The sequence below is a fragment of the Octopus bimaculoides genome, chromosome 8 (assembly GCF_046866305.1).
Source record: "Octopus bimaculoides isolate indiv1 chromosome 8, ASM4686630v1, whole genome shotgun sequence".
Taxonomy (NCBI): Eukaryota; Metazoa; Mollusca; class Cephalopoda; order Octopoda; family Octopodidae; genus Octopus; species Octopus bimaculoides.
Genome location: NC_142935.1, coordinates 1059460 through 1077557, shown reverse-complemented (window position 1 = coordinate 1077557; position 18098 = coordinate 1059460). Strand labels below are relative to the sequence as shown.

Genomic DNA, 18098 nt, shown 5'->3' with positions numbered 1-18098 from the left:
GTGACATTAGCACACATCCAGTAGAAACACGTGTCGGAATGAAATTAGTGACAATAATACCATCATAAAAAAAAAAAAATGTTTGAAGATGTGTAATTCATCATTCTTTTTTAATTATTCAGCATCTCGTTCCGGTTTTCTCTTTTTTATATATTCTGGTTTCAATTCCCGTCAAGATCAACATAACCGTTCAGCCCTTCAGAGTCGATAAAATTTGACGCATCGACACCACCGATCCATTCATCGATCCCCGAAAGACCGAAAAGCAAAGTCGATTTCAGCAGAACCAAGTGCAAAAGTCGCACGGTATCGACTACACCCCTCCCCTCAAAACTGTGAGCCCTGTAACCTTCATTTGAAACCCGCGCCGGACAAAATGTTTAACGGTATTTCCCTCTGGCTTTATGGTCTGAGTTCAAAAATCCACCCAAAGTCCACTTTATCTTTCACCCTTCCAGGGTCAATAAAATGAGTACACTGGCGTCGGTCATCTCTCGACATAGCTATGCAGGTATGCCCTCTCCGACTTTGTTTCCTCATAACTTCCAGAAACACGGATATTTTTAATGAAATTTCCTACAAATATGCTTCAGACGGTGCAGATTCCGATTATATCGGAATTTAATATGAACGTTCCCCCGCCCCAGGGTGGAGTGGGGAATTTCGGAAAATTCACACCAGTCGGATTTGTTTCCTCACATCTTTCAGAAGAAAGGGTATTTTTGAAGGGAATTTCCGCTAGATACCTTACAGAGTGTGTAAATTACGAGTATATCGGAATTTTATATGAAAAATAGAATTGGTAGACTCGTATTCATACATACTGACGCGCATCAGAATTTCCCCCCGAAATTTCAAGTTTCATTTTGTAGATATGTGAAGTGTGTTAGTATGTTTTTTGTAAGACACCCACCATTTAAATTTTTTTCAAATTGAATTCCGCTGTAATCGTAATCTACACAGAAAGGTATTTGTAGAAAATAAAAAAATAAAAAAAATAAAAATTACCAATTTTTCTGAAACTTACGAGGAAAGAAAGCCGACACACGAAAAACTTTAACCATACATAACAGGAATCAACACCATCGGAAGCGTATTTTTTAGACAATTTCATTTTAAAATATCCATTTTTCTGGCAGCTATGAGGCAATATAAGCGGAGGGGAGGGGCGCACTTGTGTAGGCATGCCTAATTAAGTATATCACGTGAGTGACCAAACTATCGGATGTTGTTATACATCGTTGGTCACAATGCACTTTGCATCGTTTTAGCTTTTGAGTGATGCCATGCGACTACTGGCTAGGCAAGCAGGCCAACATTGCTGCTGATCGGAAGGCTGGTCCAGCTGACTGCAATGAAGTGTTTTGCTCAAGAACACAACGGATTGCTCGACCCGGGAAACAACCACCACAACCTAGTAATGGCAAAACCGTAACCAACGGGCCAGGCGACTTCGTAAACTGTTCAAGTCCAACGAGAACTGCCAATGTTACTAGTTACACTTTGGACGCGATGATTGATGTCAATTATGAATAAAATAAATAGGATATACAAATAAACAAATCGGATCGAATGTGTTTAATAGAAATTAATGAGTGTAACTGATGATTGATTACAATATAGGAAGGGGGTGCGATGCAAAATTATTTTTGGTCAATTTTGCACATTCGATTTGTTTAATATCTGAGAACTTTCTTCAACAGACACGTTATTACAAATGAAAAAATAGATGCCTAAATACACACACACGTATACATACAAACACATACATACGTACACACAATCGTACAAATATACATACATGCACAATCATACACACGTACATACGCACAAAAACATACAAGTAAAACACACATATACAATCGTATATACATATATACACACACAGGTATATACCTACACAAATATACACACACAGAGGTAACGCATACAATATACATCATAACATTCAAGCACATCCATAACACACAGACACACACACGTATATCTAACACATCCACATTATATAGCAAGAACTCTTCCTTTCACATCATTGTTAGCAACCAAGCTAGGGAAAACGACTAACGATATAATAGTCCGATGGTCGCTTAGTTTCTTTTTCATAAAGATTATAATAATACTGCAGGGATTTGAATGGAATCATAAATGCCAAAACAGAAATCAATATTTATTCACAATACAAACCATTTAATAAAATGATTAACATAACATAAAAATAAATTAATAAATGTTCGCAGAAGCGTAAGTGGACGAAACAAACTCCTAATATTAATAATTATCTATCATTTTTAATTACGCCTGTTGAAATATTGATGATAAACGATGGTGGTGATGACCGGATATTACCATATTGTGGTGGACATTGGAATTAAAAACTATTAACTATGTTAAAAGCACTTTTATGTTATTTGGTAAAAACAATCAATAGAGAACACGCCACTGAACTCGATCGATCATTACTCCTTCTATTTAAAAGATATTTATTATCATTTCACATAATGTGGATGAAATCATAAGATTTTTCAACATAAACACATACATCGTGTGTGTGTCTGTGTGTGTGCATTTCTTGCGTTGCGAAATAACTCCAAAGACCTTCGGTTTTATAATTAGGACCAGAGATTTGACAGAACAACTTTGAAATGTATGTGTGCGTGTGTCTACAAATACATGTACGCACACACACACACATGTACATACAAACACACATTTATATTATACATACGCTTATATACATGTGTGTAGGTGAATGAATATATGTGAATGTATGTAAATATGTGTGTGGAAAAGAGAGAGTATATAAATAAACTCTAAGACCATGGAATTTCTTTTTCACCATACATAGAATGGTGCAGTAAGGTAACGGGATTTTTCTGTAATAGAACTTGTCAATTTGGGAAAGACATTTCACTGAGGAGCTAATTAAATAATTAAAACAAAATAACGACAGCTCATAACCATTGATTAAACAAACAGAACTTCGAAAATAGAAGTTATTTCAACACACACACACATATGGGTGGGTCTTGATATACATACATATACACACACACACACACACACACACACACATATGTCGCAAGGGCAGCCTTCGACTTGTCCTTTCCAAAGGTTTTTTTAATCCAATATTTATACACAGTTATCTGCAGTAACTGCTTCGAGATTTAACGTTCCAAATAGAAATGATACAGTTTAAGTATAGCGATACTAATAACCAAATCTTAAAACAAAATATAGTTATGGTTTGGAATAAATTGTCAGGAGAGTACAAGGCGCAATATAAATGAATGACAGCTTCCATTCATCAGTTGACGCACCTACACACATACAACTCTCTCTCTATATATATATATATATATACACACAGATAATATGGTGCTTCTATACGGACAGAGTCCAATGACAAAACATAAAGAATAACCAAGTAATTCTCCAAGAGGGAACTCTGGTAATTATCGAACCACTAAGTGGTTGTTCGTTCTGGTGGAAATAACCACCCGAAAATCCCTCAAATTATACTCTAGAAAAGGAAGGACACATTGGATAAGCTGAATGAAAAATAAATAGAAAGGAAGAATATGGAATGGTAGGTGGTTATTTAAATGAGAGGTTTGCCAGATCAGAGATGAATGAGTTGGGGGCTAAACAAGATGACAAGAGATAGATAATATATGTGTGGATGTATATATATATATATATATATATATATATATATGTACATGTTCATGTGTGTGTGTGTATACAGCTATAGATAGGTAAAGAGATGGTGTGAGTACGTACGTGTGTGTGTACGCTCTGAACCAATGTCAACAATAATTAGAAAAAGAAACGGTGGGACCCTGGATAGATTATTATTATTAATTATTATTGCTATTATTATTTATTATTATTGTTATTAATAATGGTCCTATGCCAAAATTTGAAAGCAAAGTATCTATTTTACTTTTCCCAACTGCAACATGGTTCTTTAATTAAAAATTTTAGTAATCAGTAAATATCATTCGACCCAATATAATTCTATAGGGCGAAATTAAATGATTTGAATTAATAATGACACCAGCTAATAATAATATTAAGAGGTGAATCCAGCATCGAAATAACAACAAGGTGAAAGTGGTGAGATAAAGAAAGGGAGGGGCAGTTTGGGTGTCGGACACCTTGTTGTCTTTCGTTTCGAAGACACCCAGCTTATTATACGGGCTGTTTGTAAGCATTAACGGCGCTGACAGAGATCAGGTATTTGATATACGATGAAGCCAATGATAGAACATTACGGACATGACAAATATATAAAACTATTATGATTTAATGATATGATAAGAGTTCAAAGGAATCTCGAGCATATTGTCGACATGAAGCAGCAACGAAGAACTGAACGACGCCATCGTATCAGTGTTATTGTTATTCTATGGAAACGACAGATATTCATGTGAAAACGTTCGACCTACCGTGTAATAGGAAAGCAATCCAGAATGTTCATCTAAAACAAACCATCGGTATTGCCAACCTTTCATCACATTTGTCCATTTACTGAGCGGACCCTCGATGATCGCCATGTTTTCACACCGTGTAGCAGACAAACGCCTGATTGGCATATTTATTGACCAATCAACAACTCGCGTCTCTAAATCAACAACCAATCAAATCACGTTGCGGCTCCTTTGAAGGGGATTTTAAAAATTATGTTTACGAACTTTAACGCGTTTTGGGGTAAGAAATAAAGTTTGGGGAAGAGAAAGGAACTTGGCAGATCGAGCAGAAAGGAGCGAAATATTGAATCCTTAACATGAACTATGAATTCAAATATAGTTGCGAACGAAGACGATGACTTCAGTGGTCCGTACCGGGCGACTAAAATAGTAAGTTATGTCGTTGATCTTATATTTATTATCAGTTGCCGTGATGTTAATATCTATAACAATAGATTCGACAAGAATTGTACCCGATCGAAAGATATTGAGAGATAATTGTGGACTTCAACTTGTTTGGACTTAGAAGGAGAGAAAAAGACGTTAGATATAAGTACTTTTTTAAAACTTCCTTCTCCGTATAGATTAAAATTATATTAACTAATTATAATATAAAGATTAGATTAACTCGAATCACACTCGCACCGTTTGATCCCACGAAATCTATTTTATACAAACATATGGTTAATCATTAGCAAAGACAAGACAAAATAGTATGTTTACATCATTGGAGGTTTTGTCGGTAGAGATGGACTATATGTAATCTGAACCTTCCCCCCCGCCCTTATTAATTAATTTTTTTTACGGAACCCCACGTTTTAGGCTATGGAGATTCCGATTCTGAAAAAAAAAATTTTGAAAAATTTCAATCCCCCCCCCCCAAGCAGGCTATTTACATGCTAGAAATAACAGCCAAATCTCACAAAACTAGTGTTAGGGTTAGGGTCAGGGTTACGGTCAGGGTTAGGGTTAGGGTTTGAGTTAGGGTTAGGTTTACCCTGTGGATCTATATAAAAACCGGGGAGTGGGGGGATCGAAATTTTGAAATTGAGATTTTTGAAAAATTTTTTCCAGAATCGGATTCTCCATGGTCTGAAACAGGATTCCGTAAAAAAAAACAAAATTTAAAAGTGGGGGTATACCCAGATTACATATACTCCATCTCCACCGTTTTGTCTTATAAAATAGATAAATTCAGACTTTAATCTTAAATATTTCTTTTTCAGTTGACATCGCCTTTTTTTTTTTGTTTTTCAAATATTTTCTGATTATCACTGAACAAAAAATATTGGCATTTAACAACAAATAGAAGTTTAAACAAATGTCCTTTAATGATCAGTCTTTGGCCTTTTTTTTATAGTTACCTGTGCATATCATATATATATATATATATATATATATATATATATATATATAAACCTCAGTATTTAATTTTTTTTTTTGAAGTTAACGAAATTCCAAAGCAATATAGGTTATCTCCCTTCATACTGTTGTAATTAAGGAATTAGTTAATAGATTTCTCTTACAGCAACTAATCACCCTCCCCCACACACACTTAAAGATTTAACTTTCTGAAAAATGCACATTTTTTAATGAAATTTGCAAAGTTAGGTTTCTCAGCGTGTAGTTTACGATTCCGTTTCAAACAAATTTTCTTTTGGATAAAGTTTTCGATCTTGTTTCCTTTCTCCACTTCGATTTAATTACCACCATATTTCTTAATTTAATCATTTATCACTTTTTTTGTCAGTTTTTATGTTTGAAACATACATCATTGCGTAATGTATACTCTCGAGCTGTCATTTAAAAATATGTTTTAAAGATTTTTGAGAAGATAAAGTCTGGAGGGAGGAAAATGTTCTAAACTCTTTCAAAAAGTGATTTTTAACGTTATCCGCATTACCATAATCTACACTCTAGATAATGTATCACTGCAACATTTTATACACATTCTTTTAGAATGTTATAGGGTGGGGACGGGGGGGTCGTGAATGTGGCATTTATCTGTAGTTATGCCAAGTTATGACATTTCGCCTGTCAGATATGATGATAGCTTAACAGGTGCCAGTAAGATGTGTATGTGTGTGTGCGCGCATGTAATATATATATATGTGTGTGTGTGTGTGTGTGTGAGAGAGAGAGAGAGATAGGCGCTCTTTTTTTTCTTTTCTTTTTAAGTGTATCTCAAAGAATCACCTCAGGTCCTTCATGCGGCGCTGCTTTAAATATTCCTTTCTGAAATGTTTGGAGAGAAGGCTTGTCGATAACATCGACCCTACTGTTTGACTGTACTTATTTCATCAACTGCGAAAGGATGAAAAGCAAAGCTAGTCTGTGAAATCTGAACTTAAAACGTAAAGACGGACGAAATGCCGCTAAGCATTTTCTCGGCGTACTAACGATTCTGCCTTTAATGTTGCTTTAGGTATTACAATACTTTAATGCACTTATGCCATCAAATACGATGAGACGTGCAAGAGCTTCGTGTACAAGAGCTCACTCTGCCCTTCTCTCCTTGCACAAATATGCCAAGTGGCAAGATTAAGTCAATTATTTTGCATGAAGAATGCAGGAGATTGCCTAAATGGTTGAAGCGGCTCTCCAGATATCGTGGTACTATCTCCACAATTCAGGCTCACAATACATAAATACACTGCAATGCAATTGCTTCTCCTCAATAGGCCTTGCTCTCTTTAGCATTATCCCAAAACAAATCAAAGAAAAATATCCCATCACCTTCAAACGATATCTGGACAAATTTCTTCAAAGGATACCAGACAAGCCACCTGTACTTGGAGACGCCTCAGTCAACGACTTCTTAATTGAATGGGCCATGATACCACACAATTTGACTTAAAATGTCTTAACAAATTTTATCAGATGGTGCTTTTTAGACATGATGGCCGAAACATATCAAAGTTTATATATGGCCGGCCCATAAAATGTTCTTTCCAGTTGCATTTTGAATTTTAACCCTGCATGAGGGTATGAGGCCACCTTTGCACCAGTGTGTCCATATTATTCATTAAACATTGGAGATGTAATGTCGGCTGTTTGGTGGCAGCATAGCCAGACGGTTGAGAGGGTTTGTTTGCAATCATGGTGTCCTTGGTCCAGTCCCATATTGTGAAATTTGGCTGACGAAAATCGCAGGGAAGCCTGTCATTAGATGGATTATACTTATAATTCATCTGTCTGCGCTGATTCTACCCGAAGATGACATAAAGAGTATATGTGTTTGTAAAGTACTCAGCTACTTGGGCATTCATTCATTGAACAGACTGTTGAGTTGATCGAACTGAAAGCAAAAGTTTGTTACGGTGATTCCACTCTGAGTGGTTGGCGTTAGGAAGGGCATCCAGCTGTAGAAACTCTGCCAAATCAGATTGGAGGCTGGTGTTGCCATCCGGTTTCACCAGTCTTCAGTCAAATCGTCCAACCCATGCTAGCATGGAAGGCAGACGTTAAACGATGACGATGATGATGATGATGATGATTCCAGTGATGAAGATTTTACTGAAATAAGGCACAGGCGTAGCTGTGTGGTAAGAAGTTTGCTTCCCAACCACATGACTTGGGGTTCAGTCCCACAGCATGGCATCTTGGGTAGCAAGTGTCTTTTACTATAGCCCTGGGACAACCAAACAGTTGTGAGTGGATTTGGTAAACAGAAACTGAATGAAACAAGGCAGCGAGCTGGCAGAAACGTTAGCACGCCGGGCGGAATGCTTAGCCTCAACACATTATCCCACCCATGCAAGCATGGAAACGCAGACATTAAGTGTGATGATGATACAGCAGCAGCTCTTGTTCAACCAAAAATTATGTCCAGAAACTGTTTCTCGTAATAATATTCTTTATTTCTTCTTTTTAAACAGTGGAACACAATTATCCGAGCGTTCAAACAAGGTATGCCTATTGGCCGACGCCGACGTTATATGAAGGTTTACGATAAAGCTTTTACTGCAACAGAAGCACTAGAATGGATGCATAAGTATTTGAAGAGCAACCCTAATTTTGGTTCAGACATTACCAAGTGAGAACAATCTTTTATTTATTCATTTAAACCCAACTCAACAGTATTTTGTGCGTAAGATCACCAATATCAGGGCTGGTGGAGTATGTCGGTTACAAAAACAGCCCTTCAAGCTTGGAGAGGAATACCTCTAACAGTCGACTGCAGTTTATGACTGTCCTCTTATCTTCAGACGATAAACCTGACCTTTTAAGGCGTCGAGCTGGCAGAAACGTTAGCACGCCGGGTGAAATGCTTAGCAGTATTTTGTCTGTCTTTACGTTCTGAGTTCAAATTTCAACCAAAAATTATGTCCAGAAACTGTTTGGACATAATGCTCTTGGTTTAGTTTGTCGTTGAGTTACCCCAAGATTGCACTAACCTTTAACCTTTGACCTTTTTTAGCATTCAAATTATTCTGTCAAATGCATTGTTTATCTATTCACATTCATCATCATTTAACATCCATTGTTCATGCTGGCATGGGTTGGACAGTTTATCTGGGCTGGCATGCTGGAAGGCTGCACCAGGCTCCAGTCTGATTTAGCATGGTTTTCTATGGCTGGACACCCTTCCTAACACCAACCACCCCAAAAGTGTAATGGGTGCTTTTACGTGTCACCTGTACGAGTGCCAATTGCGTGACATCAGGGCGTGATTACAAGCCACCGGCACGGGTGCCAGTTTGCGTGACACCAGTATTTGCCACGACCGCAATTTTGCTTGGCTTGATGGGTCTTCTTCTCAAGCATGACATAATGCCAATGGTCTTGGTCATTGCCTCTGTGAGGCCCAACGCTTGATAGGAACTCAGCCACCTTGTCTCCATGAGGCCCAACACTGTGACAGTTCCATGAATCCTTCAGTCAGGATTGGTACTTTTTTTAATTGGTCCCAAAAGGATGACAAGGAAGCTCGTTGCATGCAATCAAGACACAAAGAGATGCAAATACACACATATACACACATGAGGGGCTTTATATGTGGAACCAGCACTAGCTGTAAAACAATGCTACGATTAAATACCTAACCCATGCTAGCATGGAAAAACTTATGTTAAAACAATGCTGTGAGGCCCAGTGCTTGAAAGGAACTCGGCCATCTCGCCTTTGTGAGGCCCAAGGCTCGAAAGAAACTCAGCCGCTTTGCCTCCATGAGGCCCAACGCTAATCATACATTATCTCATAGCTTTGAAATTTCTATAATGTGATGGTTTATTTTTAGAATGACAATGTAGAGAAAGTGTGAGAGGCTGGATAGGGCCAGTTTCAATAAAAAAACAGGTAGAATATTTTCGCCAGATAAGGTTGGTTTAAATACTAAGGAGTTAATATTGCCCTTCATCAGTTTTGCATATCTTGGTTCTAGATTTCATTTAATGAATGATTGTTATGACTAACTGACTTTATAATTTCTAGACAATATCTTCTTTTTTGCCTTCCCAGGCAACAAACAGTACAATTAATGAGTAAATTGTTAAAAGCCAGGATATTTGAAGATGTACAAGGAAGCAAAAAGAAGCGAGAGTTTGCTGAAGGTGGTCGTGTCTATCGGTATGTTGTGTGATTTAACTTTTTTTTTTTAAACCCAGCTTCTTTAGTTCATATCTCTTCTTATTTCATTTCTTTTTTTTACTTTTTGCATCTACAAGGGGGTGGGGCTGAAAAGTTCCTGGCTTTGGGTGAAAGAAAATACAGGGGGATCTGTTAATTATGACTTTATTCAACATATTCCCCTCTCAGATTCACACACTTATTGCAGGGGTCCTTCAGTTTTTCTAAGCCCTGTAAAAGAACTCAGAAGGCTGGGCCTCCAACCAGGCCTTTCGCGATGCCTTCGAAACCAGGAACTTTGAGTACCTCTTCATAACTTTACTTTATTACTGTGCATATTTTTAGCCTCTGTCAGTAAATGCTGACGATGGCCCTGCACACATGTATGTGTAGGCTTGAGTAGTTGTCCATGCATGCAAGTCTCCCTTCTGCACAGTTTTGATGTTTATCCAAGGACAAAGCTGTCAATTTGGGCCAATACAGCTTAGCATTGGTCTCATTGTTCTTCAAACTCAGAGTCAAAGAGATAACCAGAAGTCATCTTTCCTAACCCTGTGACACTTCCATGAATCCTTCAGTCAGGATTGGTACCTTTTTTTATTGGTCCCAAAAGGATGACAGGGAAGCTTATTGCATGCAATCAAGACACGAGGGGCTTCTTTCAGTTTCCATCTGCCAAATCCACTCAGAAGGCTTTGGTTAGCCTTATAAAAGACATTTTCCCAATGTGCCACACGGTGGAACTGAACCTGAAACCAAGTGGCTGGGAAGTGAACATCTTAACCACCCTGCTATATCCTGTGAAATGTATTGAAGTTTTATTTGAATTATAATTTCTGTATCTTCTAGATTCAACCAAAGTTCTCCAGCAAAAGATTCTCGTGTGCCTCTTAGTGCACGAATGGATTTAATGAATGCTGCACCAGGACAGAAGACAGTTCTATCAAAAAGTGAAAAATCTAAAACGACCTCCAAATTCAAATCTCTTGCAATACCTAAATGTCATCTTGTTGCCAAACCTTTGTCTTTGGAATCAATGGAAGCTGTTTGGAGAATGGTCACATTACACCGGTTTGTGAATTTGTTTAATGTCTGAATTATTTATCCTATTTCATGCCATTGAGGTTGTTCCAATCTTGAAGACATAACTTCATTTTGTTTGGAAAACTTCACAAAAGATACAAACATTAAAAAAAAAAAAGAAGTCTGAATACTTCACCTTCTTTCCCAAGATGTTTCATTTTGTGATTGACTTGCTCATATATTGAACCTATTGATCACCTATCAGCATTTTTATCTTTGTACATATACTGAATAGCGTCATGATAAGTTTAGCACAGATGACCCACTTTTGGAGTTAAAATTAATGGTATGTTAATGAATATAATGGCATATGAGATGTACTTTTTTCCACGATCACCCTGGGCCCTAAGTGCAAATTTGGGTTTATATTACATGCTGTCATGTACTATAACATTTTTTTTTCCCTCTGAATAAGTGCTGCTGAACTTGGTGTGTGACTAATACGACCATTTCTCTTTTATGCAGTAATTCATTGACTAAGATGCTTGGTAAATTTTCAATATCTATTTTAGCCAACAAAAAAAAGGTACCTAGATAAATACATAAATAATGTTAGAAAACATTCTCAATCCCAAGAAAATGAGTTTTAATTTGAATAATTATTTGTTGTTACTTTTGATGAGTTTTTCTCTTCTTTTTTTCCCCCAAAGAGGATATTTAAAATAGAAATTTCTTTTTAATTATTTTAATATTGCAAATTTGATTTGAACCATTACATCCTGGAAAAGCCATCTGAGCCATGCAATGCAGTTGCAGTGGAGTTGTATCAGTGACTGGGGCATGGATGTATTTGGTTGCAAAGCAAATTTCGTTATTGCTTAGTCATGCCTGTATCTATGTGTGTGTCTGTCTGCCTGCCTGTCTAACTACATCTATCTATCTGTGTGTGTGTGTGGTATATGCATATAGGCACATGCATGACTCTGATAAGAAGCTTGTTTCCCAACCACATGGTTCCAGGTTCAGTCTCACTCTGTGGCACCTTCGGCAAGTGTCTTCTACTAAAGCCACGAGATGACCAAAGCCCTGCAAGTGGATTTGGTAAATGGAAACTGCGTGTGTGTCTTTGTGTCTGTGTGAATGAGCTTCTTCAAGTTTCTGTTTACCAAATTTCATTCACAAGGTCCTGGACATTGGTCACCCCATGCTGATAGTAGAAGTCACCAACCAACAGTGTCCGTGCCTTCTCGACCACACGGTACCAAAACCCCATGGCCACAATTGTATCTATTACGTTTTTAATAATGACTCTGATGAGGTGAGAAATAAATTGTTGCTATAATTGTTTTAGTTTCAACGTAATGCCTCAAATTTAGCTCCTTGCTAAGCAAATACACCTTAAAAATTAATTTTACTTCTTTCATCTGAAGTTCTGATCTGCCTTGATTCCATTTACATATCAATTTAAATTTTGGTTTCAGGTTGCAAAAGACAATTGGTTACAACACTTTGGAAGAATTCTTGGATGCTTCATTGGTAAATGGTCGGCATATAATGCACAATTGTCTTTATGTAAATAAAAGTGGGGTGGTTGGTAATGTAAATACTAAAGGTTAGTTGCACTGTTTTTCTTTTTCTTTTTTTTCTTTTTTTTTTTTGATCATACTTTCCTTAAAATGTATCTGTCAAGCTATCTCTGAAGATTCCTGTAAAAGACATTCTAACATAGTTATGAAAAGCTTTTTAAGACACTGAAGAGACAACTTGAACCCTTTTGACATCAACACATCTGAGACTGCCTTTCGTTCTACGATACAGATTTCTTGTTTTAAAGTGATCTAAATTTAACATCTTTCATCAAAATTTCATGTTAATTTATGTTCCAAACATCAATGACAAAATTATTTTTCAAATTTCTTCATCATTTTCAAAATTAATTGAAATAAAATGTCTACATTTCAACAGAAATATGAGAAGAAAAGTGTTAAGTATATCATATATATATATGTCCGCCACTACATTCCTCCATGGCAAGATTTAATTTGTGTATACAAATTTAATTTGCGGTCCATGAGAAGAGCCGTTTTAACGATGCGTCCTGCCCAGCTCTTCAAAACACCGGTGTTAAAACGGGGGTAGCTGATGAAGTAGAATGTTCTCTATGTGGCTTGTGTGTTTTCTCGTCTATGTTTTGTTTGCAATGTCCTGTACCTAGATATGCACCTATACATACAGGTGGATGTCGGTATGCACATACCTGTACGTATATATGCATATACTCATTTACTATTTGTTATATATATATATATATATATATATATATATATATATATATATACACAAATACACACATATACAGGATGCGGTGAATAGATTGTTCTCTAAATTTCACAAAAATGAAAATAACACTGATATCTCATTTTAACAGATATATATATATACATACATATATATATATGTATATGATATATTTATATTGTATCTTTATATCCTTATACACACACACACACACACACACACACACCATGGAGTTGAGGGAAAATATGTTGGTAGAGTATTTTGTATATATTAATTATGTGTATAAGATCTCACGTATGTGATGTGGACAGTTGAAAAAACTATGATCGTTGCTATTAGTAGGTAAACACTCACTCCAGAAATGTTTAAATTATGAGAAGCAACCCCCTCCCTCGCAAACAAGGGAGATAATTAGCAAATGAGTAGTTGGCGACCCTTCAACATAAAGATTGGCAGAGAATAAACTCTGGGTTTTGCATAAAAATGTTTTGTTTCCTAACTAAGAACATTTTTTGGTTTTCATTTCCATCAAAATCTAACAAAGGCATCGCATCATCATTGTTTTAATGTCCACTTTTCCATGCTTGCCTAGGGGCAGACTGATTTGGTTGATGCCTGCTTTGTTGCCAATCTCCACTTGTTTCTAAATGAAGTGGACCTCTGTTTCCATGGAAAACTAGAAACGATGATCACTGACTGATGCTGATGCACCTTTTTTACAACCACCATGGGGTGGCAAGTCAACAAGGGATGCTCTCCTTCTCACACACACACATGCACATATACAAATAGTTGAAATTTACAAAAAGACAAAATTCGAAAACAGGTGTATAAACAACAAGCAGGTGTATTAGTTTGACACTCAGGAAGGTGAGAAAGTCTTTTATATGCTTCAAGCCTATGCTCTTCAACAGAAAGGAATATGAAGAAATCAAAAAGGTTCAAACATCATGGTGTACTGGAGTGATTTTTCATCAACAGAAGAATCCAGTGAAATCCATATGTAGCAAAATAAAGATATAAGTGGAGGCACATGGCCTAGTTGTTAGAGCAGTGGACTCACAGTCGAGGGATCATGGGTTCAAATCTCAGACTGGGCAATGTTTATGAGCGAAACACCTAAGTTCCATGTGACTCTGGTAGAAGGTAATGGTGAACTTCTGCTGACTCTTTCACCACAACTTTCTTTCACTCTTTCCTCCTGCATCTAGCATCTCACCTGCGATGGACCAGCATCCCTCCGGGTGGGGAACCTATATGCCAACGAGACTGGGAAACTGGCCCTTATGAGCCAGGTATGGCCCGAGAAGGAACAAACAACAACAAGTATATATATGACAGGTCTCCTCCACTGTGTATCTACTGAATCCACTCATGAGCCTTCAGTCAGCTCAGGGCTATAATAGAAGACACTTGCCCAAGGTGCCACATGGTGGGACCGAACCCATAACCATGTGGTTGCGATCCAAACTCCTTACCACACAACCAAGTCTGTTCCTTTTATTTTCTATTGTAATTCAATATTTATTCCGAGATAACATTATTTCTTATTTCCAATGTATTTGAATTACAATAAAATTTCTTTTTATTTCACTTTCAGACCAGCTTCCACATTGGATCCTGTCTGCAATGAAGTGTCTCGTCCATTGTAAGTTTAATCTTTTTGGCTCCTTTAATGTTTCTTAATTTCTGCATTAATATATCAGATTTCTTTACTCCTGTGAGCAAAGACCTAAGCTATGCCTTATGACATTGTTTTGTTTAAAGCCCTTCATTCTGAATCATTATCTCCTTATTCTGGGACTCACAGAGGGGTTGACTGAGACTCCTGGCAGTTTGCTGTGCTTAAGAAGACATGTCAAGCTAAGTAAAAGTGGTTGTCCTTGAATACAGGCTTGTCCCCTGCAACCCTCTCCAGCTGAGCATCCCTAATCTTGTGGACTTGTAGGTGCAGGTGTCATGTTAAAAACACACCCATGCGGGTGCTGTGTCAAAGCAACCCAGTGCAGTCTGTAAAGTGGTTGGCGTTAGGAAGGGCATCCAGTCATAGAACACCATGCCAAAACAGACATGGAGCCCGAACAGCCTGAACAGCCTTACCAGTTCTTGTCAAACCATCCAACCCATACCAGCATGGAAAACGGGCATTAAATGATGGTGGTGATTTATTTGTAGAAATTGCTTGTTATTTTCATAATAAAGACTGGTTGCTTAAACCTTTTCATCCCAACCTGCCTCAGTGGGTTGGGATGAAAGAAGCCCATCATATTCCTACATAACTAATATCTATGTATAGATCATCATGGTTTAAATGGGTTGCAAGGAATTTGTTGGGGCAGATTTTCTATGGCCAGATGCCCTTCCTGTTACCAGCCCTCACTTGTTTCCAGGTAATATTTCCACATGGCACATGTGTCTTGGAAGACATGAAACAAAGGATACTGCTTGCATGATAGTGGCATTCACAACTATCACACAATATCAAGGCAAGGAGACAGTAATACACACACACACACACACACACTTATACGAGTCATCATCATTTAACGTCCATTGTCCATGCTGGCATGGGTTGGACAGTTTGACTGGGCTGGCACACTGGAAGGCTGCACCAGACTCCAGTCTGATTTGGCATGGTTTTCTATGGCTGGATGCCCTTCCTAACATCACACTCATATTCAGTGGTCCTTCAGTTTGTCTAAGCTCTGTAAAAGAACTTGGAAGGTTGCACCTCCAACCGGGCCTTTCATAATACACTTAAAGCCATGAACTTTTCAACACCCTCTTATATATATATATATATATATATATATATATATATACTGGGCTTCTTTTAGTTTCCATCTGTCATATTCACTGACAACTCTTTGGTTGGCCCAGGGCTATAGTTTAAAACACTTTCCTAATGTGTCATGCAATGGAACTGAACTGGAAACCATGTGGTTGGGAAGCAAACTTATAACTGCATGGCAGCGCCTGGCCAACCCTGTTTAAGGAAATAAGTGACAGTTGTCAATCAGAAGAGCGTCGGACTGATGGAAATGGGAATTTTAAAATGATGATGATTTAATTTATGAATTCTTACAAATAATTAACAATTTCTTATTATTAATAATTCAATAAATAGGTTTTCTCATAAACTCTTCCTTTGCAGGGCCAAATAAAGTGGACGATAACTTTGCTATATATCCAGGTTTTGAGAAAGATGTCTTCCGTGCAGTCAGTGAATATTTCCAAGGCCTCACTGAACCTTTGCTAACTCATTCCTTATATGAAACTATCACCAATGTATTTGGTAAGCTTTCACATTTTTATGCTATTATTATCTTTATTATCAAGGTGGTGAGCTGGCAGAATAGTTAGCACGCTGGACAGAATGCTTAGCAGTATTTCGCTACGTTCTGAGTTCAAATTCCTCCAAGGTTGCCTTTGCCTTTCATCCTTTCGGAGTCGATAAACTAAGCACCAGTGAAACACTGGGGTCGATGTAATCAACTTAATCCCCTCCTCAAGCTGCCCTTGTGACAAAATTTGAAACCATTATTATTGAGTGAGGGAGCAGTGCATTCCATCGAAGTGACACTGGGATACAAATATACGAAGCCCAGTATGCCCATCATGACCACCCATCCGATAAGGGTAGACCAGGCACTTGCATCACAACCCTATGTGTGCGACATGGTGATCTCATATCAAGATAAACAGCACATGACCTTGCAGGTGGGGCCCAGTTAGAATTTTCTTCAGGTCAAGTAGCCCATCCCACTCAAATGGTCCCTGAATGAGGTTTGTTTAAGGATGATGAATGAAACAGCCATGTTTCCAGGGGTGAATTATTCAAACCCCAAAGAATTCCTCTAAACACATGGCTATGATATTTCTCCACTACCATCTTAATAATAACAAAGTTATTTTACTAAATTCTTCATTATTTTAAAAATCAGTTAAAACAATAGCAAAGTATTTCAACAGAAATATTGTAACAAAGGGTTTTATAATAGAAACAAGATGAACACAACCCATATTGTTGCTTGTTTTCTGCTGCTTTGTGTTCCAAGATGCAACTGACTGGCAAAACAATTCTGAGTGTTGGTATTTGTCCGAAATCAAGTCATTTAACTTCTGAATCGTAGTTCAGTCCCACCTAGCTGAAAGCAAATACTATGAAAAGATACAGTTTTTCTGTTGCAAGAATTGCGTTTTATTAGATAGTAATGCTGAATTAAATTCGTACCTAACCTGTAAAAATGAAAGATAATCAACTCCATATTTTTAATTAAGTTACTGAATGATGATTTATTTTTCAGCGAGTTTTCTTTATGAATCAATAAATTGTTTTTGTCGCCCAATTCTTAGAGTGAAATGTGTTTTGCAGAGTTACTTCCCTTATTCACTATATTATGCTTTGCTGTTTTTTTTTCAACTTTATTTTTCTTTTCCCATTTTCCCTATTTAAAAACGTAATTAGTAAAATTATGTTTCTGTTGTAAGTAGATTAGTCACTGTCTCAAGCATGGCAATGAACTTTTCTCTGTGTTTTAATGTAAAATATGCTACCATTCATGTTGCATGAGGTTTACATGTGGGAATCTTTTGATATAAACTCTGCTTCCAAATATAATTTAGAGCATCATGGTCAGTGACAGTTGGCTTGTTTCATGGCTTCATTTTAGTTTCCTACGATACAGCAGAAAATGCATGTCCTTTGTTTCTTTTCTATTTATTCATTACTTGAGTTAT

General features: G+C 37.2%; 2 protein-coding genes across 5 annotated transcripts in view; one reads left to right on the top strand and one right to left on the bottom strand.

The window, feature by feature from the left end:
- LOC106876619 (oxysterol-binding protein-related protein 9) overlaps positions 1–4610 on the bottom strand; it is a 115893-nt gene extending 111283 nt beyond the window's left edge. Inside the window, exon 1 of the mRNA XM_089356889.1 lies at positions 4449–4610. Within this exon, the coding sequence (XP_089213015.1) occupies positions 4449–4595 (147 nt within the window). The 5' untranslated portion in view covers positions 4596–4610. The remainder of the gene's footprint in view (positions 1–4448) is intronic.
- Positions 4611–4719: 109 nt separating this feature from the next.
- LOC106871963 (DEP domain-containing protein 1B) overlaps positions 4720–18098 on the top strand; it is a 33822-nt gene continuing 20443 nt past the window's right edge. For all 4 annotated transcript variants that reach the window (XM_089355983.1, XM_014918749.3, XM_052969911.2 and 1 more), the window contains exons 1-7: positions 4720–4859; positions 8348–8505; positions 9930–10037; positions 10887–11108; positions 12542–12672; positions 14959–15006; positions 16513–16653. In XM_089355983.1, coding sequence (XP_089212109.1) covers positions 4794–4859; positions 8348–8505; positions 9930–10037; positions 10887–11108; positions 12542–12672; positions 14959–15006; positions 16513–16653 — 874 coding nt within the window. In that variant the 5' untranslated portion in view covers positions 4720–4793. The remainder of the gene's footprint in view (positions 4860–8347; positions 8506–9929; positions 10038–10886; positions 11109–12541; positions 12673–14958; positions 15007–16512; positions 16654–18098) is intronic.